Source organism: Periplaneta americana, chromosome 1 (assembly GCF_040183065.1).
Source record: "Periplaneta americana isolate PAMFEO1 chromosome 1, P.americana_PAMFEO1_priV1, whole genome shotgun sequence".
Lineage (NCBI taxonomy): Eukaryota > Metazoa > Arthropoda > Insecta > Blattodea > Blattidae > Periplaneta > Periplaneta americana.
The window spans coordinates 183,906,241-183,933,366 of record NC_091117.1 but is presented as its reverse complement, the minus strand read 5'-3'; the positions used below and the strand labels follow the sequence as shown (position 1 = coordinate 183,933,366).

General features: G+C 33.9%; 1 protein-coding gene across 2 annotated transcripts in view; it reads left to right on the top strand.

Annotated features, from left to right (window-relative positions):
• LOC138705090 (beta-glucuronidase-like) overlaps positions 1 to 26,776 on the top strand; it is a 155,664-nt gene extending 128,888 nt beyond the window's left edge. For both annotated transcript variants that reach the window (XM_069833720.1, XM_069833710.1), the window contains exons 4-13: positions 1,871 to 2,037; positions 5,011 to 5,153; positions 7,005 to 7,201; positions 11,551 to 11,697; positions 13,107 to 13,279; positions 13,404 to 13,559; positions 15,350 to 15,434; positions 16,814 to 16,990; positions 20,201 to 20,351; positions 22,985 to 26,776. In XM_069833720.1, the coding sequence (XP_069689821.1) occupies positions 1,871 to 2,037; positions 5,011 to 5,153; positions 7,005 to 7,201; positions 11,551 to 11,697; positions 13,107 to 13,279; positions 13,404 to 13,559; positions 15,350 to 15,434; positions 16,814 to 16,990; positions 20,201 to 20,351; positions 22,985 to 23,172 (1,584 nt within the window). In that variant the 3' untranslated portion in view covers positions 23,173 to 26,776. The remainder of the gene's footprint in view (positions 1 to 1,870; positions 2,038 to 5,010; positions 5,154 to 7,004; positions 7,202 to 11,550; positions 11,698 to 13,106; positions 13,280 to 13,403; positions 13,560 to 15,349; positions 15,435 to 16,813; positions 16,991 to 20,200; positions 20,352 to 22,984) is intronic.
• The last annotated feature ends 350 nt before the right edge of the window (positions 26,777 to 27,126 follow it).

Here is a 27,126-nt window from a genome sequence, read left to right as displayed (position 1 = left end):
TTAATCTTTTTCCCACTGCATAAGATCCTGTGACACTCAGAGTTGATTTTTCGTAATGTCAGTAGATTTCCACCCAACTTTGGAAAACAGACGTAGGAAAACTAGAATAACATCATTGTATAGAGCACATCTAGGTCAGGAAGCATGGGTAGACATAACGGCTCGGTTAGAAAAGCCAACGTACTATGGTAGGAACGATCATGATTTTAAAATCAAATGTAGGAAACAGAAAACGGATGTAGGCAAATTCTCATTTTTAAATAGAACTATAAATGATTGGAATGACCTACCTGCAGCGGTCTTTGAGGGCTGTCCTTCCTTAAGAAGTTTCAAGAATAATTTAAAAAGTTGTGTATCAAGTGCAAATTAAAATTAAGGTGACATTTAACATTCAATTTTTTAAGGTGACATGTATTTATTTAGCCTGACGAGTTACTTCCTTGGTTTGAATTGTAAATTATTTAAAAATAGCGTGTAAGAGGCCTTAGACTAGAAATGTTTAGTTTAAATGTAGTTCTGTTTATAAGTACAGTATGCATAAGGATGTAATTATTTGACTTATTTGAACTGTTGTATCAGTGAAGCGAGGTGAGTCAGTGAAGTTATGGTTTTACAGTGTAGTGAATAGTTCCGATCAGTGATAATTTATAGCGTCAATGAAATGTGTTCTATAGTGTCAGTGAAATGTGTTATAGTGTGTCAGTGAAATGTGTCCTAAAGTGTCAGTGAAATGCGTCATAGTGCCACTACAGTGAGTGAGATGAGAATAAAGTGAAAGACTATTGAAACTTATGTAGGGCCTATATATAATGATGTAGGTTGTAATGTAAAATTAGGTATTTTATTTATGCTTTACTATTATTGTGTTAAATTATATTGTGTATTCTTATTGCATTGTGTATAAAATTGTATTGTGTATTGTAAATTTATTATGTATTGCTTATCTTTTTTTTGTGTATTGTTTATATTGTGTATACCACTGCCACCGGGTGCTTGCCCACTTGCAGTGTAAATAAATACATACATTAATACATTAATGTTCAATTCAGTTGTTTATAAACGTATTTCCTTATAGACAATAACTTTAAAAAAAAATTATGTAAAGTTGAATAATAATGTAAGCGTTATCCAAAATATTACTAGTTTTCATTTTCATAAGCGTTTACGAATAAAATATGCATCGTATCTCACTTATATATTAGCAGAAGTTTTCAGTAGATTCTAAAGTATATTGTGTAAAGAATCTTGAGTTACCTTCATTGAAAATTACATTACGAGTACCATCATTTTAATATCACAAAAATAATTGCTTAATGAACTCCTCGAATTTAGAGAAAGTGTGACGATAACAATGACGATGAGGAAAACACTTATTTTTCTACCTTCTCAAAAACAAGAATAATTCAAGGGGATGAAACCGGAGTTTACGAAATGATAAGCCCTCACTTTAGTATTGAGTTACAGAAGGCCGAAGTTTTCTTCCTTAGATATGCATTTGAGAGCATAAATTTACGAAAATAATATGTAACAGAAATCTTATTTACTAAATTCTAATTCTGTAGTGCTCGGAAAAGTGGCACAAGTCAAAAATGTTAATTTTGCAGGAGAAGGAAAAAAACTGTCTTCACACTCGTTTATGTTGATTTGATTTTCTTCTGTATGAATTATTGTAATGGGAGAAATACTTATGTCTCTTTTCCCAAGCAAGCAGATGTTCCGTAAATTGTCAATAAATTATTAAAAAATGTTTGTGGAAACTGACTTATGCCACTTTTCCCAAGCACTGCAGAATTATCCATATCGAAAATTTTTACATAGAGAAATACAACCACGTCTGCCATGTTACTGAGCATCAATTTTTAATTCATAGTATATCAACGGTGAGCTGGTGGTGAGTCATGCTGGAGGCCACATTCCATTCCAGACGGAGGTTACTTCTGTGCTCATGTATGGACAGAAGAATCTGATCTCCGTTGCAGTCAATAACACACTCACTGATTCCACAGTACCTCAAGGAAAGCTGGATTATCTTGAAACGTAAGAAATGCCCATCAAAAGGAACGAAAAACTACCCTAATATTCCTAGTATTAACATTTCCTCACGTCTCATATTTAGCGCTTTACAAGTATTATTCATTTGTATTGACAGTTTGTGTTAATTTAGGAAAAATTTTCGTACAATATTTCATTTCTGAGTTTGTACCTATATGCAGAATGTCCATGAATACCTCCCCAAACTTTGTAGAGGACTCCAAACTAAACAACTTTCCCAAATAATGTACCAGTCGGAAGCGCGTTCTTACGAAGTTACAGAATAAGTAAGAAAACATGTGTCAGAAAAAATATTATTCCTTGTGTTTCAATTTATGCACCTACATTAAATGTACAAAATTACGATCACCAATCTCTACGCAAAGGCGAATGCGTTACAAGAGACTTTGTCGAAGACGCCAACATTGTTCCTAATATCCGCTACTGCTGCAGTAATTCTGTCGATAAGAATTATTTCAGTCCCAATAGGTGTCTCATAAACGAGAGTTTTCATGTAGTCCCATGAAAAGAAGTCTACAGGCGTGAGATCCGGCGACCTTTAAGGCCACAGTACAGGTCCTCCTCATCCAATCCAACGACAATCGCAGATAATTTCAAAACGATTCTTTACCTGCTGAGCAAAATGAGGAGTTCCATCATGAAGAAACCACATATAATTTCTGACTGCAAAGGGCATATTTTGGTAAAACGTCCCTTAGGAATGGATAGTACTTTTATATCTTGAGATGTTTTATGATCCGGACACGTACGGTCAGGAATGAAGTTCACGATAAATCCTTCGACCTTCTCTACTGTTTCCCCAAGCAGCTCTATAGAAGTGAATATCCGTGTATTGTATTCAGCTGAGGTCTACCGTTCCATTCTACTGTTCAAACACAAATGACTCCCAAAAGCTTGCTATGATACGCTAAACCCTGTGACGTAGGAATCAGCAACAATTGTAATGCAGTACAAGAAACCGCATACAGTTGAGTGCACTGCTTAAATTAATTTGAACTTAATCCTGTAACTTCGTAAGGACGCACTTCCGACTTACATAGCATTTGCAAAACTTGTTTAGTTTGAACTTCTCTGCAGCTCTAAAGAGTTTGGGGGGTTATTCATTAACACCCTGTACATACACGTTTTGTGAACCTAGAGTTCTAATTATTTAAATGTTACAGTGCCTTATTTTCTTAAACAGCATTGGAACCAATTTAGTGTATTGAAGAAACTTGATAATTTCACGAGAAGAAAGTATTGACAGTTTTTTTACACATCACAGCCCACGTTATAAATATCAGGTATCTCTCATAGATTCCAAACTAAATTAATGCATTTTTCTTTGCTCAAGGCATAGGGTGAAAATTCTGTGTGAGTAAAGCCAAAGATTAAATCGTCATTGTTTAAAAGAATTTTCACTTTATTCAGTTAATGAAGAAGTCATCAGAAGTTGACATAATTACATTGAGTAAAATTTTCCATATTTCTTGTTGGCTAATTTAAGAATGGCAACCATTTAAAAGTGTTTGTTAATTAATTTTTGTGGTTTTATTCCATTTAAATACGAAGCATAACTAATGTTATGTTATCAAACTTTTAGTGTTTCTAACACATTGAGATGTAAATTAATTCTTCAATATGGTGTTTTATTATGGGGGAATCATAGTTCATCTTTTAATATTTTTAAATTACAGAAGAAAGCAGTGAGAATTATTTGTGGTGTTGGACCAAAAGAACATTGTAAACCTTCATTTCAATCCTGTAAAATTCTCACTCTTCCATCGCTATATGTATTGCAGTGTTTGTTATATACCAAAATGAATATAGATAATTTCCCTTTGAACTTGCATTTTCACGAACACCATACGAGAAGTTGTAAAGATATAAGACTTGATTTATGCAGATACAAGACTACACAAAACAGTTTTTATTATATGTCACTGAAGTTTTATAATAGCTTACCTAATTCAACTAAAAATTTAAATTATAATTCATTCAAATCGCTAATTAAAAGAAAATTGTATGAACAGAGTTTGTATAGCATTAACGAATATTTTAACTTGGCAAATAATTTTGTATGATTTTATTTATATTGACGTTGCTATGTATAAGGTACTTACGTCCAAGCAATAAAGTACCTACCTACCTACCTACCTACCTACCTACCTACCTACCTATCTATCTATCTATCTATCTATCTATCTATCTATCTATCTATCTATCTATCTATCTATCTATCTATCTATCTATCTATCTATCTATCTATCTATCTATCTATCTATCTATCTATCTATCTATCTATCTATCTATCTATCTATCTATCTATCTATCTATCTATCTATCTATCTATCTATCTATCTATCTATCTATCTATCTATCTATCTATCTATCTATCTATCTATCTATCTATCTATCTATCTATCTATCTATCTATCTATCTATCTATCTATCTATCTATCTATCTATCTATCTATCTATCTATCTATCTATCTATCTATCTATCTATCTATCTATCTATCTATCTATCTATCTATCTATCTATCTATCTATCTATCTATCTATCTATCTAAATCATACAAAATTCAAAGCAAACCGAAGCATATGACAATCGTTTAAAGATGTGTGTTAATTTAATTCTTGTGTTTTTATTTCATTTAAATACGAAGCATAACAAATGTTACGTTATCAAATTTTTTAGTGTTTCTAACACATTGAGATGTAAATACATTCAATTTTATAAAGCGTACAAAATTCAAAGCAAACCGAAACATATTTTTCCTCACTTTTAATCTCTTTTAACCGATGCCATGATATAAATTGTCTTCTTCTTTATATTGGCACGTCATTAGGTCTCACATACATAATTAGTTTACTTCAAAATATAAATTCGCTTTCCTGAAATTCTATCTAACATTAGAACATTTTCAGTTGGAGCACTAAGAATTTAGTTTAATATGTTATAATATTTTATTACAGGGACAACGGAACACAAGTCGTACAAACTTACACATTCGACTTCTTCAATTACGCAGGGATTCACAGATCTGTTCTACTATACACTACACCCAGTGTTTACATTGACGACATAGATATCAATACAGATATAAACGGTGATACAGGTAATCTATTATCTCATAATATATTAAGTGCCATGTCATATCAATTACATAACATTATATCGCACTTACATCATATTACAGAAAAAACTTTCGCCTTGTGGTCAAATCCAGTGCGCTCGCTTTATTGTCTTATTGCTAAGCAGCATCTTCACTTTTCTCAATTCCGATACCAGTTTCCGTCATGGGGCGCAAGACTTTCACAAAAGAATATCTTGAACAGTCACTTGTTATTGTAGTAGCCACGATTTCAACGTACACAACCGTTACGACTTTTACACAGAGTGGAAGAGAACCTTTTATATTAATTCACAGAGGTAATAGAGTAAGTCAAATGGAACAAGTTTTGTCAAATAAGTATTTTGATACGTGCAATAGTTTTGAGAATACGAAATGTAACATGTTGCAACACTGCAGTGGTCCTTGAGGTCACTGCTCTGCAGTGGGGGTGAGTGTTACTACAATCATTCTCTCCGCAAAACGTGCGAGAGGAGAATGTAAACCAAAAACCCCTCATCAGATACGTTTCGATCAAATTATTATTGTACATACGTAACACTTAGTACATTACTTAACATTACTGTAAACTTAATTTATTTTTTAAATTATTTTATTTTCAATTCTTCAAAGATAATAACTGATTGAGTTACAGAATGTGTATTCGTAATAATGTTATTTTGAGTTTACATCAAATGTAAAGGAATCTTTAATGGAAATACTTTTGTTTTATAAGAATTTATATTCTTCATTATTTTGTAATTACGTAAAAAGCAAAACAGTCAACATACAATGAATGTTAAATAAGTTTAATGGTATTAAATTTAGAGTTAAAGAGATTATAGCGTAATAAATAATATTCAAAACCAAACAATTTACGTACCGGTAGGTAATTAATTCATTGATATTACATTACGTTTTGATCTACAGTAATTTGATCGAAACGTATCTGATGATACGTTGCAACACGTTACATTTCGTATTCTCAAAACTATTGAACGTATCAAAACACTCGACAAAACTTGTTCTCATTGAGTTGATCTATTACCTCTGTGAATTAATGTAATAGGTTCCCTTCCATCCTGAATTGCTTTATAGACAATTCGCGGCTGAGATCGGCTGAACGCGGAGTTGTCCAGTCTTACGATAAAAACAATAATTGATGACAGCAAGAGAAAAAATGAGTGAGAAATGGGGAATGCAATCCTATTAATAATAAGAACTGTGACTTAATAATCATAGCAGTCTACTATTCAATAAGTAGGACTAATAAAAATGTGTTTAGGATATTGCATTCTTTCTATTGACTAGTGCTTCTCCTCTTCCTTGTATTTGCAGTCTGTTATTTAACGATATCGTAACAACTACTAAGTTATTTAGTATCGCTAGAATTAGTAATAGTAAGACATTATTTTAGAGATGAGGCTGAGGATATTTATATGAATACTTTACATTTGCCTTACACTTGGGGAAACCCGCGGAAAAAACGAAGCAACAAATCAGCAGAAACGGGAATCGAACGCACGTTCAAACGCGCTCCCGATTAGTAGACAAACGCGCTACCGTTTGAGTTATACCGGTGGCTTCATAGGGATATATTCAATAACATTAACACATCGTATTGTGTTACCTTGCAGAAAGTATTGTCGCTCTATGTTGTATTAAATGTTACATACAGAAAGTTCATTAATTTTAAATTATGGGAAAGTTATTTCTCTTCTTTCCATTTCCCTTCATTGTAGACTTGTGATTTTTACGTCGTCTAAGAATCAGACAACGAAGTCCAGCTTTCCTGTTAACGCATAGAATTTTCATACACATCGAATTTTTAACGCTAAATGTGTGAACTCGTTGCAGGTATTATTACATACAACGTTACGGTTGGCGGAAATCCTTCAGGACTTCCCACCGCTACAGTGAGTCTTTTGGACAGAGACGGTAACTATGTACTCCAGGACGTTGCAGGTCTGGAGGGAAAGCTGGAGGTCCCTCAGGCCAAACTGTGGTGGCCCTATCTCATGGATCCCGACCCTGCGTATCTCTATACTCTGGAGGTAAGTCTATATTTATGTTTTAATATCTGAGTTAACGTACACAAATTTTCAAATATACGTCATCTCATCTCTTTTTCGTTTGTAATTATCAGGCAACGTATTTTTTTTTCCCAAACGTACAGCGGATCGAGTAGTTTCTTCTCGTACATCTATTACGTCACGTGGATGCATGAGCAAGGTAGAATAATTGCAAGCAGGTACGAATAGAGTATGAATCCTAGTGCAATAAAAACACCAAGTTACGATTACATTGTGATCTGATTCTAATACTGAGTAAGTTGCATTTTCATTCAGACTTTTATTTTAATTTTTCAATCTATGTTACGTTTTATTTCATTTTGATCTGCATTTTGTATATATTGTGTAAAATGTAAATATTGTTAATTTGTGTATTGATTTTTGTTGTTATAATTGTGTCACTGTAACGTCTTGTGACGTAGGAAGAACATTTTCTTAGCTTAAACGAATTTTTACTGACAGTTATGGTAAAAGATATGAATTTCATAATCTCAGAATATATAATTTTGTTTATCATAACAGAGCTGATTTTGTTTATCATAACAGAGCTGATTTTGTTAAATGAATTAATTGTATATATTGCATTTATAGAGTATATACAGTTAATGTGTATCTTGTTAATAATTATATTATGTTTTATTTAACGACGCTTGCAATTGCCGAGGTTATATCAGCGTCGCCGGTGTGCCGGAATTTTGTCCCGCAGGAGTTCTTTTACATAACAGTAAATCTACAGAGCGCAATTGTTACCATAACAAATATATTCTGTAGGACCAAAAATTAATCTTCACTTAGATTCTTCGCCCAATAGTGCATACTACTGTGGAATCCCGACCACCAAGTCAATTGAGTGCGCTCCTTGTATAATATCATATTGGAGGAGAGAGATTCGATTCGGTGATGTGGATTGAACTTTGGTGTATCGCAATAGTTAGAGCGCTTGGTACGTAGAACCAAGAACCCGGGTTCGATTCCCAACGCCGAAGCGAATTTTTCTCCTCTAATATCAATAGATATGAGTAGCTTAATATCAAAGGCGGACATCTGACTCTCAGATCGAAATTTAGATAGATGTGGAATCTTATACAAATTGCAGCTGAGCAGAGCATAGGTTATTATGAAACTAAGAAAAAGAAACCGTGGTTTGATGAAGATTGTTGCATGGTAGTAGAAAGAAGGAAACAGGCAAAATTGAAATTCTTACAGGATCCAGTTGAGGAGAAGAGAGATAATTATTTCAATGAAAGACGGGAAGCAAGTCGTACACTTAGGAATAAAAAGAGAGGTTACTTGAAGGAAAAACTGAATAAGGTAGAAACAAATAGTAAGAATAAAAACATTCGACATTTATATAAGGGTATAATGGAATTTAAGAACGGATATCAGCCAAGGGTAAACGTGATCAAGGATAAGAATGGTGACTTGCTTGCAGACTTTCCATCAATCCTAAACAGATGGAAAAACTATTTTGCGCAACTACTAAATGTACATAGGCCAAATAGAAATGATCGGGACGAAATTGAAATACAAACTGCTGAGCCATTTATACCCGAACCCACGCTTTCAGAAGTCGAAATTGCGATAGAAAATCTGAAAAAGTACAAGTCTCCAGGCATCGATCAAATTCCAGCAGAATTAATACAAGAGGGTGGAAGTGCATTATATAGTGAAATTTATAAACTTGTACTTGCAATTTGGGAAAAGGAAATTGTACCACAACAATGGAGGGAGTCCATAATTGTACCTATTTTTAAAAAGGGGGATAAAACCAACTGTGGTAACTTTCGAGGAATATCACTTTTGTTGACGTCGTACAAAATTTTGTCCAATATTCTTTTGAGAAGATTAACTTCGTACGTAGATGAAATTATTGGGGATCATCAGTGCGGTTTTCGGCGTAATAGATCGACTATTGATCAGATTTTTTGTATTCAACAGATAATGGAGAAAAAATGGGAGATAAGGGTACAGTACATCAGTTATTCATAGATTTCAAAAAGGCATATGACTCGGTTAAGAGGGAAGTATTATATGATATTGTTATTGAATTTGGTATTCCCAAGAAACTAGTTCGATTAATTAAAATGTGTCTCAGTGAAACATACAGCAGAGTCCGTATAGGTAAGTTTCTATCTGATGCTTTTCCAATTCACTGCGGGCTAAAGCAGGGAGATGCACTATCACCTTTACTTTTTAACTTCGCTCTAGAATATGCCATTAGGAAAGTTCAGGATAACAGGCAGGGTTTGGAATTGAACGGTTTACATCAGCTTCTTGTCTATGCAGATGACGTGAATATGTTAGAAGAAAATTGACAAACGATTAGGGAAAACACGGAAATTTTACTTGAAGCAAGTAAAGCGATCGGTTTGGAAGTAAATCCCGAAAAGACAAAGTATATGATTTTGTCTCGTGACCAGAATATTGTACGAAATGGAAATATAAAAATTGGAGATTTATCCTTCGAAGAGGTGGAAAAATTCAAATATCTTGGAGCAACAGTAACAAATATAAATGACACTCGGGAGGAAATTAAACGCAGAATAAATATGGGAAATGCCTGTTATTATTCGGTTGAGAAGCTCTTATCATCCAGTCTGCTGTCCAAAAATCTGAAAGTTAGAATTTATAAAACAGTTATATTACCGGTTGTTCTGTATGGTTGTGAAACTTGGACTCTCACTCTGAGAGAGGAACATAGGTTCAGGGTGTTTGAGAATAAGGTGCTTAGGAAAATATTTGGGGCTAAGCGGGATGAAGTTACAGGAGAATGGAGAAAGTTACACAACACAGAACTCCACGCATTGTATTCTTCACCTAACATAATTAGGAACTTAAAATCCAGACGTTTGTGATGGGCAGGGCATGTAGCACGTATGGGCGAATACAGAAATGCATATAGAGTGTTAGTTGGGAGACCGGAGGGAAAAAGACCTTTAGGGAGGCCGAGACGTAGATGGGAGAATAATATTAAAATGGATTTGAGGGAGGTGGGGTATGATGATAGAGACTGGATTAATCTTGCACAGGATAGGGGCCGATGGCGGGCTTATGTGAGGGCGGCGATGAACCTTCGGGTTCCTTAAAAGCCATTTGTAAGTAAGTAAGTGGAATCTTATACAATTTTTCATACTGTTTTCAGTTATGGTGAAACCATATGCAAACTCTAATACTACTTTTATAAAATAAATTGTGTTAAAATATTACAAAGACTACTATGAAACAAAAAAGTGCCTGTAGATCAAAACTATGGAGACGACAGATGTCCGTCTTTGATATTACACTACTCATATATAGAGTTAAAAGTTGATCACGTTGTTACATAAAAATTGTTATTTTGAGATATAACATGTTTCATTTTAGGCCAAGAACTTAATACCGCATCGCACAAAGATAATTAATCACGTATTGTAAACTTAAAATTCTTGACCTAACATCTTCCTCTGGTATATTACAATATTGAATTTCTTTAGACTTCTTCCCTTGATATCCCCACGGATAATATTCGTGTTAATTACATTCTCCAACATATTTACGACATTATTCCCTCCCAATGTCTCTACTTAATTATATTTTAACATAGCTCTACAGATTCCTCCGTATATGATTCCACGCGACGTACAGAAAAGTTGCATCCCACAGTGTGCCTGTCGTAGGCACCGAAGTTTAAGGGCGTTTGTCGGACGATACATGTGTGCAGTTCAACTCAGTCTGCTGTAAGCTACTGAAGGGATTACTCATTCGTGCGTAATGTAGTTCAAAGTATTGTGTTATTTTTAATTGCTTGAGAACACTGAAGGCATGACTTTTTAAGTTATACAAAAAGTGGAAGAGAATATCTGACAAGTCATTTCTAATATTTCGCAAGAAAAAATTAGTCTAGTATTTCAGAATAATCTTCGGAGATTCAAAAATGTATTGAAACAGGACACTGAACATTTCATTTTGGCACAGGTAAAATGCACTCTAATTCGTTTTAAAATTGTACATAAACAGGTTTTATAAATTAATGTTACTACCGTAGAAACGGCGACCGATTTCGCGGTAACTGTGCGAGGCATATAACAGAATATGTCGCTGAGATTCCGGGGAGCGTCATATTTAGAGGACCCTTTACATTAGATTCTGTAACTGTAGCCTCCATATTATCACTATGGTAACACGCGAGTTTATTTTAGTATTTCATACTAGTGTTCGTTCCATATCTCGTAATCTTTATGGAGTTTGTTCTTTTCTTTCTTACACTAAACTTGACCTACTTACATCAACTTCATGAACTGTCTCCTGTCTTACAAAATGGAATTATACATATTTTGTATCAAACGTTGTAGGTTCGCCTGTCTTCAGAAGATGGTATAGCAGAAGATTTGTATCGTCTTCCAGTAGGAATAAGGAAAATCGCCTGGAACAGTACTAGTGTCACTATCAACGGAAGACCGATCTACATGAGAGGGTTTGGGCGACACGAAGACTCCAATGTAAGTACACAGTCTGCACATTATGTGAAATTTTGAAAAAGTGGGGTTAGAGACACGAGAGTATTTAAGCTACTCAATTATCATCATATATCGCCATTGCAGCCATGAGCACCACCATTACTGCTACTTTTATGACTGTACTACAGTTACAACCACCATTACCACCACTACTAACTTCACAACCAATATCACTATTAAAATTAGCTTACTACTACCACTACCATCACCAATATTAACATCATCACCTTTACCACTACTAATACCACCATCACTACTAACACACCACCATTACCACTACTAACACCACTACCATTATCACTACTAACACACCACTACTATCACTACCACTACCACTATTACTACCATCATCACTTCTATCTACAACCAAACATAAAAGGATCATCACCATTTCGAGAACTAGCACCTCTAGCAACTACTTCTGCTAACATCGCTACCACCGTTACTATTAATACCACCACTAGTGTCACTATTAATACCACTCCTCATCTATATAACAAATTGATCAGCCTAATTCATTTTCAAGACAACTTTTATTTATCAATTTGACTATGCTGCCATCTAGCGATTGCAAAAGAAGTCACTTATAACCTTGATGGAATTGCATGGAGTTATAACTTACAGCTGTACTTCCGTCTGGCGGTCATTACTAAAAATATTCATTCCGACAATGGAAATCCTAGTGGTTGCTCTCCTTTATATGTTGTCAGTTTATAACATGGGAATGGTAAATCTGATATATGATCCGGGATTTCACCAAAGTATTACTACTAATACCATCACCATAATTCCTACTAGCATAACCACTATCATCATCATTACCACCACCATTAGTAATATCTCCAAGACTTCTACCATACCCGCTTTGAGAACCACATTTACCGGCAAGTACCATATCTTTTCTTTTCATTACTACTACTACTACTACTACTACTACTACTACTACTACTACTACTACTACTACTACTACTACTACTTGATGATGGTGCTGATGATATGTTATCGTGATGTTTAGTCTTTTCTCGGCCTTATTTGTTCTTCATGGAGGTGGAAAACAGTTACAGTGCACCATTATAAGCCATATAAACTATAAATCATCCCAGGAAACGACAGTGAATGACAAACTTCACTATACTGCTGACTTTGATTTCCTCAATCTCCACAGGAGACAACATGTGATTCCCAAAGTATCGATGTCAGACATGGCAAAAACCTGGACAGTCCAGCAGAATGTGTGATGATGTCTCAACATCCATCCCACATAGCCTCATATGTTATTCATATTCTCTGGCATATAACGAAAACGTCACATTTTATCAATTATTTTAGTTGAACACAAAGTAAGAGAGAAGATGCACGTTATTGTTGCAAAGAGTAATTTTATATTCCAGATAAGAGGCAAGGGACTTGATTTCCCTCTGATCGCCCGCGACTACAACCTGATAAAGTGGCTGGGAGCCAATGCTTACCGCACATCGCATTACCCTTACGCTGAGGAGATCATGGACTTCGCGGACAGAGAGGGCATCATGATCATCGACGAGTGTCCTGGTATTGATATAGGGTATGTACACTGGAGTCATATAATAGTATTTGAACAAAAAAAGAGATAAGTCTGGACCTTTACATTATTGAAAATGTTATTATCACACTGTATTGACTATAACTGAACTATATTATGCTTGCAGACGAAGCCCCTCCAATTTTAACGAAGATGTACTGGAAGCACATAAAACTGCTCTGACGAGACTTTATAACAGAGACAAGAACCGGCCGAGCGTCATCATGTGGTCCGTGGCCAACGAGGCAGTGACAGAAGGTTCGGAAGCCGAGAGCTACTTCGGGTATGAGTGTGATACCTCACTCATCATTTCTTTCTTCCACTCATTCAAACATCCATCCGTCTATTCATTCAAATATCCACCTCATACATTCTCATTCATTCAACCATCCATCAGTCCATTCATTCAAACATCCACCTCATCCATTCTCATTCAAACATCAATCCGTCCATTCATTCAAACATCCACTTCATCCATTCTCATTCAAACATCAATCCGTCCATTCATTCAAACATCTACCTCATCCATTCTCATTCAAACATCAATCCGTCCATTCATTCAAACATCTACCTCATCCATTCTCATTCAAACATCAATCCGTCGATTCATTCAAACATCTACCTCATCCATTCTCATTCAAACTTCAATCCGTCCATTCATTCAAACATCTATCTCATCCATTCTCATTCAAATATCAATCCGTCCATTCATTCAAACATCTACCTCATCCATTCTCATTCAAACGTCAATCCGTCCATTCATTCAAACATCCACCTCATCCATTCTCATTCAAATATCAATCCGTCCATTCATTCAAACATCTCCTTATCCATTCTCATTCAAACATCAATCCGTCCATTCATTCAAACATCTACCTCATCCATTCTCATTCAAATATCAATCCGTCCATTCATTCAAACATCCGCCTCATCCATTCTCATTCAAATATCAATCCGTCCATTCATTCAAACATCTCCTTATCCATTCTCATTCAAACATCAATCCGTCCATTCATTCAAACATCTACCTCATCCATTCTCATTCAAATATCAATCCGTCCATTCATTCAAACATCCACCTCATCCATTCTCATTCAAACATCAATCCGTCGATTCATTCAAACATCTACCTCATCCATTCTCATTCAAATATCAATCCGTCCATTCATTCAAACATCCACCTCATCCATTCTCATTCAAACATCAATCCGTCCATTCATTCAAACATCTCCTTATCCATTCTCATTCAAACATCAATCCGTCCAATCATTCAAACATCTACCTCATCCATTCTCATTCAAATATCAATCCGTCCATTCATTCAAACATCCACCTCATCCATTCTCATTCAAACATCAATCCGTCGATTCATTCAAACATCTACCTCGTCCATTCTCATTCAAACATCAATCCGTCGATTCATTCAAACATCTCCTTATCCATTCTCATTCAAACATCAATCCGTCGAATCATTCAAACATCTACCTCATCCATTTGCATTCAAATATCAATCCGTCCATTCATTCAAACATCTCCTTATCCATTCTCATTCAAACGTCAATCCGTCTATTCATTCAAACATATACCTCATCCATTCTCATTCATTCAAACATCCATCCGTCCATTCATTCAAACATCCACCTCATCCACTCTCATTCATTCAAACATCCACCTCATCCACTCTCATTCATTCAAACATCCATTAGTCCATATTAATTAAATTCATTCATTCATCCATCCATCCATTTAACTATACATTTACTAAATCCATTCATGCATGTTCGTTCAAAAGACGATCTATTTCTTCACTCAGCAATCCCTTCATTCATTCATTCATTCATTCATTCATTCATTCATTCATTCATTCATTCATTCATTCGTTCAAAATGTCCTCCGGGAAGTCTAACTCTGATTTGTTAGGCTTTTAACATAAACCGCTTCCACAGTTAACTCAGAAATAAATATATCTACTGCATTCTTTCAAATGGTATATATTCTTGGCAATCTTACGCGAGTCATTTAATAAATATTTTTTCATGTTTCAGATATTAATATTAAACTGTTTTTTTTCAGTTCCGTCACCAGTCACATCAAGTCCTTGGACTCCTCCAGACCTATCACTATGGCAATGAGGGACACTTACGATATTGACAGTACGGTGAGTAGAGTTTTATGCATGTTAAGTCAACAGTCAGAACCTCGTAAGTGATAAAACTGATTCTTAAGTTCTTGATATTTTATTATACTTTACCTCTGTCATAATGTCACAATTTGTGATGAGGAGGAAGAGAGATAAGAAAAGGTTATACTAATCTGTGAGAAAAAGTATGCCTAAACTCTCACTTTACACTCAGGAAAGCAGTGAACAGAGCTTTAGAATGAAGGTAACCAGGTAACTTTTGTTTTTCCTGTCTTTTAATACTCTGACACCCACGACCAAGTTAAGCCAATTGGAACTCAACAGTCAGTTATTACCACAAATATAATAAAACATCTCTACATGCAATTATTTTTACTTTTAGGTATTACTCCAATAATACATGTAACCGTACTTTATCCGAGATAAGCATGTTAGGGTTACAAATTCAATTAATTGCAATTTATATGAGACAAATTTCAAGGAAATATTTATTTGTAAGTTGTGTAATCCAGATGTAAAATATTTATAATCCAAAGTTTACATTAATGTATATAACTGTTTTATAAATTCTAACTTTCAGAATTTTTGACAGCAGACCAGATGACAAAAGCTTCTCAACCGAATAATAACAGGCATTTGCCATATTTATTCTGCGTTTAATTTCCTTCCAAGTGTAATTTATATTTGTTACTGTTGCTCAAAGATATTTGAATTTTTCCACCTCTTCGAAGGATAAATCTAAAATTTTTACATTTCCATTTCGTACAACATTCTGGTCACGAGACATAATCATATACTTCGTCTTTTCGGAGCTTACTTCCAAACCTATCGCTTTACTTGCTCCAAGTAAAATTTCCGTGTTTTTCCTAATCGTTTGTGGATTTTCTCCTAACATATTCACGTCATCCGCATAGACAGGAAGCTGATGTAACCCGTTCAATTCCAAACCCTGTCCGTTATCCTGGACTTTCCTAATGGCATATTCTAGAGCGAAGTTAAAAAGTAAAGGTGTTAGTGCATCTCCTTGCTTGAGCTCGCAGTGGATTGGAAAAGCATCAGATATAAACTGGCCTATACTGACTCTGCTGTAAGTTTCATTGAGACAGATTTTAATTAATCGAACTAGTTTCTTGGGAATACGAATACTTATTCAATCATTTACTTAATAACTTACTTGTTTACTTATTTTTTACTCGCTCACATATTTAGTTACGTACTAACCTATTTAATTACTTAGAACCTACTTATTTATTAGTTACTTGAATTTATCTTATCGAAACCACAACTATCTTCCCCGTCAGCTCCACTTCCTGTCTCCCATCCACGCTTCAGTTCAGACATTTTCTGTATTCACCGAACAGTTCATATAAATATAACAGTGTAAGTGTTTTATACAGGGTCAATTCTTGGACGTGATCGCATTCAACCGCTACAATGCGTGGTACATCAATCCTGGAAGAACTGATACCATCATAACAAACGTCATGAGTGAAGCGCGCAACTGGTTTAACAAATACAAGAAGCCAATAATCATAACGGAGTACGGAGCCGACACAATGTCGGGATTGCATGCGGTAAGCACCATAATATATTTTGCAGGCAGCGTTATAAGCCCTATTGTTTATACTGCCAACTGACAATTTTTTTAAATACAAATTACTCATTTGTCGTTATTATTACCATGACTTCTGAATTTTCAATTTATTATTCGAGTTAGGGTAAAGGTTGATATTATTCTGATATGATATATGATATATTATATGTGATATGTGATATGTGATACGATATGATATGATATGATATGATATGATATGATATGATATGATATGATATATGATATGATATATGATATGATATATGATATGATATATGATATGATATATGATATGATATATGATATGATATATGATATGATATATGATATGATATATGATATGATATATGATATGATATGATATGATATGATATGATATGATATGATATGATATGATATGATATGATATGATATGATATGATATGATATGATATGATATGATATGATATGATATGATATGATATGATATGATATGATATGATATGATATGATATGATATGATATGATATGATATGATATGATATGATATGATATGATATGATATGATATGATATGATATGATATGATATGATATGATATGATATGATATGATATGATATGATATGATATGATATGATATGATATGATATGATATGATTTGATATGATATGATATGATATATGATATGATATGATATGATATGATATGATATGATATGATATGATATGATATGATATGATATGATATGATATGATATGATATGATATGATATGATATGATATGATATGATATGATATGATATGATATGATATGATATGATATGATATGATATGATATGATATGATATGATATGATATGATATGATATGATATGATATGATATGATATGATATGATATGATTTGATATGATATGATATGATATATGATATGATATGATATGATATGATATGATATGATATGATATGATATGATATGATATGATATGATATATATTTGATGTCAACATTTACATCCATGTAATGTGGACCTCACAATTTGTATCCGGTGCCACAATTACATTCATTACAGTTATACCTTTTGTAGACGCTCTTATAATTTCGACCCCATTTAGATCATTCAAAATTGAAAAATTTTCCGACTCTGTTCTTGATTTTCAGTACGCTTATATCGAATGCACACTGTTTCTGATAATACTTGTTACTAAAACATACTTCACCATTGTCCAATACAAATTACTCATTTGTCGTTATTATTACCATGACTTCTGAATTTTCAATTTATTATTCGAGTTAGGGTAAAGGTTGATATTATTCTGATATGATATATGATACATGATATGTGATATGTGATACGATATGATATATGATACGATATAATATCATATGATATGATATGATATGATATGATATATGATATGATATGATATGATATGATATGATATGATATGATATGATATGATATGATATGATATGATATGATATGATATGATATGATATGATATGATATGATATGATATGATATGATATGATATGATATGATATGATATGATATGGTATGATATGATATGATATATGATATGATATATGATATGATATATGATATGATATGATATGATATGATATGGTATGATATGATATGATATATGATATGATATATGATATGATATATGATATGATATATGATATGATATGATATGATATGATATGATATGATATGATATATATTTGATGTCAACATTTACATCCATGTAATGTGGACCTCACAATTTGTATCCGGTGCCACAATTACATTCATTACAGTTATACCTTTTGTAGACGCTCTTATAATTTTGACCCCATTTAGATCATTCAAAATTGACACTTTTACGACTCTGTTCTTGATTTTCAGTACGCTTATATCGAATACACACTGTTTCTAATAATACTTGTTACTAAAACATACTTCACCATTGTCCAATATGTTCGTTACTATGTCTGTTTCTTGTGCACATTTCATTTTCAGATCTCACTAATTTTCTACATGTTATACTTCACTATCCTAGCTAGCCTCCCCCGCCATACTCCTCACATATTTTCATTATCTCTATCATTTTACTTAACTTCCTATTACACTCCTCTAATTCATTCAAAATTGACACTTTTATCACTCCGTTCTAGATTTTCAGTTCACTTAGACTATATCGAACACAAGTGTTTGTACTAATACTTGTTACTAAAACATATTACACCATTGTCCAATATGTTCGTTATTGAGTAATATTGTGATAGTTCTTTTTGAGAATTTATTACAATTTTACTGAGCAGAGGAAGATCGGTTTTTGGGGTCACTGTATTATGGGAATTTTCGTGGACAAGTTTATGCACAAAACTAGTCCTTCTCTCGCTCAGTAAAATTGTAATAAATTCTCAAAAAGAACTATCACAATATTACTCGTCTCACTATATTACTAACCTTTACCATTTATATATACTTATTAGCAAACAGCGGATTTTCGGTCCCTACACAGTGACAAGACGCCGCGTCTCTTGGCGTACGAAGGAAGCGTAGCAATGAGTTCAATGACTTCCCTGCAACTGACATACACGTAACGTTCAGTATCGGGACTGAAAATCCGCTGTCTCGTTATTAGTGATCTTCACGTGTTGAAGTCTAATTTTTAAACAGTTTATAAAAAGAACTTTCGCAGATAAACACAAAAAATTGCATCCTGTCAGAGATTACATACCTACCTGAACGAATTTTCACAAATTAAAATAATGAGCAATATATTTTAACCAAACTACTGAAAACCATTTAAGGCTGGTACACAATAAACCGGGAACGGAAACGACAACGAGACCGAGAACGGAAATAATGTTAAAAATATACATTTTAACAATATTTTCGTTCTCGTTCTCGTTGTCGTTTCCGTTCCCGGTTTATTGTGAACCAGCCTTTACTCTTTAATGTTGTTTATGTAGAGCAAATTAGCCTGTTTGTGGATTATATGAGCAATTGATTTCTTTTGATTTAGCATGTAATTTCTGGTACAATGTTCAACATTTTACATTTTTCTTTAGTCTCCCATTTCTTTCCTTTTCTCTTTGAGATTTTAAGACTTGCTATAGTAATATATAATTATATATAGTTATATATTATATATATGCTTTATTTGTTTGTTAGACGCCTGAATATATTTGGTCTGAAGATATATACTTTATTTGTTTGTTAGACGCCTGAATATATTTGGTCTGAAGAGTACCAGGTGCTGCTGTTGTCCAAACATTTTGAAGCTTTTGACAGGCTACGTGAGGAAGGATACTTCATCGGAGAAATGATTTGGAACTATGCAGACTTCAACACGGACCAGTATAATTATTATTGTAAGATTTCTTTGAGTGTAACTTGTAGTTGGTGCTTTCATTGTCTTAGTGTCTACATTTAAATTAATGAATGTCTCCATCGTGTGATATTTCAACATTATAAGTCATCCTGCATGAGTAATCTAATAGAAATGTACGAATTTCATTGTTTTCTATAGCACTTTAGATCCTCAAAGAGTGTTATTTCTGTGCATAATTACTGTATTTTTCCCCCAGAATTTACAGCAATATTAAGATATACATAATGTGGAACCAATCTAAAGCTGGGCATCCATCCACGGTGCCTGGGTTGGATCCTCTTCCAGTCGTGATGGAATTCGTGGTGGCTAAAGCAGGCGTTGCAAGGGATTCAATCATACACACACACACACACACACACACACACACACATACAGAATAAAATACTTTAAAGAATAAAGACAGCTTTTATTAAACACGTATCTCCATTATTCGGTATTGCGCAGCAAATATCATGGTTGCTCTATTCATGAAGATTCAAATCACTCATGATCGCGTAATGGCATGTCCTTAAAAGAGTAATGATGGGTTGCAAGAACTTATTTATTCCTTCGTTAGCTGCTAACGGACCAATAAGTTCGAAATACGGGTTGCAAGAAACATCTTTAGTGTTATTGGTCTGTTAAAGGATTCACTAACTTAGAGATCTGATTTCCCTCCTATAATAATATTTATTCCTCCGTTAGACAACCATCTTACGTACATTTTGCGTATTGAAGAGTAGTTTATATAATTAGATTCATCATAATTTTACCTGTATGAGATTCAGGCATGCGATATTTCGTATAATGGACCTATATACACGATATTAAAATAATATTGCATATCGATGGCTAAAAAGTGATACCTTCTATCTGTACATTTGCAAGGTAAATAAAAAATCTGTTCCAGAAATTATTTTTTCAAAATAGACAAACTTCTTAAATATGTTTCTGCTTTGCAAGATCTTCTATTCGAAAACAAAATATTAGTACACTGTCCAATTTTGTGAATACCATAATAATGTGGTTAATCTAAATAATAATACTGTAGTTATAATAAATGACCATTTTTGTAGATAGAGGTATGTCTTCTTAGCCATCGATGTACGGTAATTTGATTACTTATTGTTTACTTATTTATTTTTCATTCATTCTTCGTATAGCGAAGTTATTATTTATTTCTTTATTTCAGATTCTAGTTCATCATCTGACGACAAGGTTATGTCCTCTGTAGTCTGTCTTTTTATTCTCTATAAAATCAATGCACTCGTGCGCTATTTCTATTAACAAATAGTCATATTTATCTTTCTCACTGAAACTTCTGTTCATGCTTTCTTTCTGGTCCGTATTAGTCTATATTTATTGCAAATTTTGACAACAATAAAAGCAATTTCTTATAATATCAGTCAGCCGCCGATGTTCACTTTTTATTCATTCACGTCCTATTGCGTCACTTGTGAAATCCAAAGATGCTTAGTTAACGATCTAATAACTACTGCCTTCCTCCGACGAGTTTAGCGCTGGGACCTGAGGTATTCTTGCCATCGGTGCGGGGGGGGGGGGGTTGCAGGTAGATTCTTCTGTTGCTACAGACAAGCCAAGCCGAGCGGAGTGGGAAGTATTAATCGTCCAAAAATATGCAGTCTTCAGTTTGTAGTAGTGTGTGAATATTTCATATACATATTGTTTACCTAGGCCTATATTTATGGTTTTGTTATTAATATATTCAATATTATGTTGTTGAAATTTTTGCTCAAACATCTCCCTGATGTTAGCTATGTTAATATTATAAGAATTACTCATATTAAATATTTCATCGTTACAAGTCATTTTTAAGGAAACATGCTGTAGAAAAGTTTTTGGTTTCATTCTATTGGAATTTTAGAATATGTGTGATTGGTATCGTGAAAAACAGATCCCTATAATGTCATGCGAAAATCATTTGTTGGTGATATCTTAAAATACAAATCAAGTAGTTTTACTTCTCAAGTGAGTTCAGCAGTAGAGTATATTTAAATTGATTACTTTACAAATTTAATTCAATTCTACTAATCACTAAATTTTATAGTATGATTCTTGTTTTCATTTATATTATTGTAGTTTTATTATGATTTTTATGTTCATTTATTTTATTGTATTTGTATTTCTGGTGGTATGATGGCCTTAACTTCACCAGAATAAATAAATAATAGACTAAATAAATAAATAAAATATTCTACAATACTTTCCCTCTCTGAACACGTAAGTACGAATGGTTGTATCTCTAACTCGCCAAAAATACGTTAGAAAACTAATAGGCATACTGCTCTCGTAAATTGGGCGAATGTTTTCAGTATGATTGTACTTCCTTCCAGACTGCCGCTGTCACTGTCCCCTTCCACTCCAGTGCCGCGCTAGACTAGTCGGAACCGCATTCCTCTCAGCACTAAACTCCTCAGAGGATGACAGTTGTGGCCCGTTGAATTCCTCTTCTGCATCTCGACAATCCACTTACTTTAAAGATCCACTAACTAATGGAGGAATACATTATATATATATATATATATATATATATATGTTTTCTTGCAACTCAACATAAGTCTAAATAAAATAATATGATGATTTATAAAATTAATTTCTGTTTTTCTACTTCAGCTTTTATGAGAGTTGGCGGCAACAAGAAAGGAATCTTCACCAGAGAGAGACAGCCAAAGGCTTCTGCACATCTGTTGAGGAAACGCTATTGGGCCGTGGCTCAAGATCTGGATAATGCGACGCTCCCAAGCGATTTGGACGAGTACATTTTAGGAAAGTCGAGGATTGCCTTGAGGAATGAATTGTAAAATGCTATTGTTGACACATTCTGCTATCATTGGAAGCAGTGCTGTAGTTGGAAACAAATTTTAGGGGGTACTGTTGAAATCTCCTTGGTCAGACTAGACTCTGTATGGACTCGTACTTCACTTCTTTTCCAAAGTTACTTCGTCATGCATCCGCCTCTGCAGACCTCCTTCCAGATCGCAGCCACAATTACATTAAACACCGACGATAGTGGCCCAACACTTTTTAGGAACAAAAGCCTAAGAACTCTTTTACTGGAAGAGTATTCCTATTCTTAGTGCATATATCGTTCATTACAGTAATGCTCATTCACATTCTTTAGTTGAAATTGGAATATAATCCATAACATGTAACTGGACTTAAGATTCATGAACGCACGAAAAGTAACAATATTTCCTTCCTCTAGCAAACTGCTAGCATTACGCCTGAGCGAGTTTCAAAATTAGCGAATCAGTGCAGAAGAATTCTTGAGGCACCACATCATAAAATTAGTGTTACGCGAAGACATCTCTGCAAGTTTTCAAATTAGCGAATCAGTGTAGAAGATTTCTTGAGGCGCCATGCCATAAAGTTAGTGTTGATTACTTATACAAATATCACGGCGTTATGCAAGCTTGAAACTAACAAGTCAGAACTACTGAAGTGCCTTTCTATAAAACAACGAATGGACAACCGTTTAAGCAAAGGATATGAGATGCCAGCTGCTACTTTTATGCCAGATATCAAAATCAAAATGTTTTACAAATAGCTAACATCCTCCATTTCAGAATATATTGAAGAATATTTAAACATAGCTAATATATTTCGAGTCTATTTTTTTTCCGGTACGGTAACAGCGAGTTTTTATTTTAGACAGTACGGCACCGGCCCGTACCGACCCAATTACAACACTGATTGTAAGAGAATACTGTATTTAATTAAGTTGATACGTTACTATAGGAGTATATTGTGATAATTTTATATCTGCGTAATACTTTTAAAAGTTAGGGGAGAGTTGGGTAGTATCGGACATCGGGTAATATCGGACAGTGAGTTCCTTTCATCTACCACCAGATGATAGTACCTGAATGACATGGTTACGTTTCTGTGATGTCGCATACAGAAACGTAACCATGTTATTCAGGTACTACCATCTGGTGGTAGATGAAAGAAACGCACTGTCCGATATTACCCGATGTCCGATACTACCCAACTCTCCCCTAGTTAAACAACACGAAACTTCCTTAAATTTCAGTGTACCAAAATGAAAATACATCTGTATTCATAAAGTAATGGCATTAATTAAAATGTTAAAAATATTCTCCAGTTATTCAATTACAACCTTACCTATAGCCTACAGATAGTATTTAGAAAGTTGTATGTCGAATGAAAAATGACAAGAATCTCTTTTTCGCTTAAATTAGGAGAAATTATTTTTCAATTTAAACAAATTCTTTCTACATCTCGCTGGGTACAGTACAAACGCAGAAACAAAATATGGGCCACCTGAATTTTCAAAGTTCCAGTTCAAACATACTGCGCATGCTCAGTGCTTACCTCAATTTTCCAGTTCATACTGCGCATGCTCAGTGCTTACCTGAATTTTCCAGTTCAAACATACTGCGCATGCTCAGTGCTTACCTCAATTTTCCAGTTCAAACATACTGCGCATGCTCAGTGCTTACCTGAATTTTCCAGTTCAAACATACTGCGCATGCTCAGTGCTTACCTGAATTTTCCAGTTCAAACATACTGCGCATGCTCAGTGCTTCCTCAACATACGCAGTATGTTATAACGAGAAATTGAAACTGTGAATTATGAGTATTGGGAAGTCTTATGATAAGATACTCGATGTGCCGGTGGTCTGAGATCGAGTATTTAGGTTATGATTGGAATATAAATACACTAGACGAAATGACATAACTAGAGGTTGAGGCGCGCAGAATTTTCGCATTACTATCCTAATTCTGGGTTTTCTGTTTTAAAAGTGGACACGTCCACTTTAAAAAACGGACAGAAATCAATCTCAGTTTCAAAAGTGAACAATGTAATGTTTCTTAATTTCCCGTAAACTTAATTTTTCAAACAAAATTTCAATTTTTCTCAGAAGTGGTTGGATCAATCTGCATGACACTTTACACACACATTATTCAATCAAGGCTGAATTCTGTCAACTAAAATTATTTAAATATTTTAATTATTTCATAGAGGTCTATACCAATAATCACTGCAAAATATGAAGAAAATTACATTAATTTTTCAAATTTCCAAAAAAAATCACATACAATTTCCAATTTTTATCCAATAATAGGTGCGTAATTTCCAAACCAACATAGAAAAATTATTATAGTTCCCAAAATTAAATTATGCCTTTGTTCTATGTCAAAAAAACATTTCAATCACTCCACTAGTTTCCGAAAAAAATTGGCATTTATATCTCATTATTTCCAGTTTATTTTCTGCAATGATTGTTTTTACATATTTTATTAAAATTTTTATATGTTTACTAAAATGTTGAAACTTAGAGGGAATGTTCATCAGAGTAAATTAGTATCTGTTTTATTGTATTAGAGTACTTCATTTCTTCTAATCCTTATATACTTTCTTCTGGTTTTATCACCTCCCTACCATTTGCTTCTCTGTTTGCCAACATTTCAAACTGCAAATTCTTTACGGTACTATAAAACATGCTTTGGGATCGTCATTTGTTTACAGCACAGACAGTCAACTAAAAATGGCGGCTCCGTTCAAACATTTTGGTGAAGCTAACATTAGTGAAATAGAATTTTAGTAAGTCAATTAATATTTTATTGTATTAGAGTACTTTATTTCTTCTACTCTTCATATACTTTCTTCTAATCGTCTAATAGTCAATTACATCCCACTCGAGTTTTGATTTTATCTAGATAAATCAAAAACTTTAGTGAGATTATTGTTGAAAATTTAATAAAATTAAGATTGGAAACAGCGAAAATCACTACTTCGTTTAGTACTACTGATATGGTTACAGACAATATCCGACTGAGCAACCGGTCGACATTAGTACAAAATAAATCCAACAGATGGGACTAATGCACAACAATAATCCGTCGCATGTAAACAAGAACCGACATCGGTGAATCCTGAGTGTGTATTTGATAAGTACACCTGAAATCATATAGCTGTTCATATACTCGCTACAATGGATTACAAGAATACGCACACTTAGGCGTATTCGTTCCTGGAAGTCTCAACCTTGGTGAATGGTCACTGACCCTGTACAATAAAAAAATTGCAGACTGGCTAATGACCTAAGAAATTATACTGCCATAAGCAGCCATGGTTTAGGCAGCGGTAATTGGTGCGAATAAAAACTGAAGAGCTGAAACAGCTTCGAGGGAAAGAACGATTGTGCGATCGCATGTGCGAGAAAACTGTAACATGTTGAGTTGAATTAAAATATTCACTTTATTTAGAGTGGGGCCAGCAGAAATTTATCGTAAACTGAAAAGTTTACGTTGTCAAGTCCTGCAGATAGAGAACATAGTTCTTTATGCACTATGTAAGTGGTAATTGTTTTCATCTTTAAAAAACAATGTGAAAATGTACAGTTTACATGGAGAATAAAATGCATATTATTATTATTATTATTATTATTATTATTATTATTATTATCATTATTATCATTATTATCATTATTATTATTATTATTATTAGTCATTCAAAGTTTTCCGCCAAAGTACAGGCCTTTTACTGCAAACCCAGCATTCTCCAATCATTCCTATTTTTTTGCCTTCCTCTTTGTCTCCGCATATGAATCCCGGATATTTTCCCGAATCTATTTTCCCAAATACCCATTCTCTGGAAAGACTCCCTCTCGAACCCAATTTCTCTAATGACTTTGCCCGAAATCAAATTTTCCAAAACAAAAATATATCCCGAAAATGTATCAAAAGTTAATGATATTTTTACTGCTGTTAATATTGGAATGCTATGT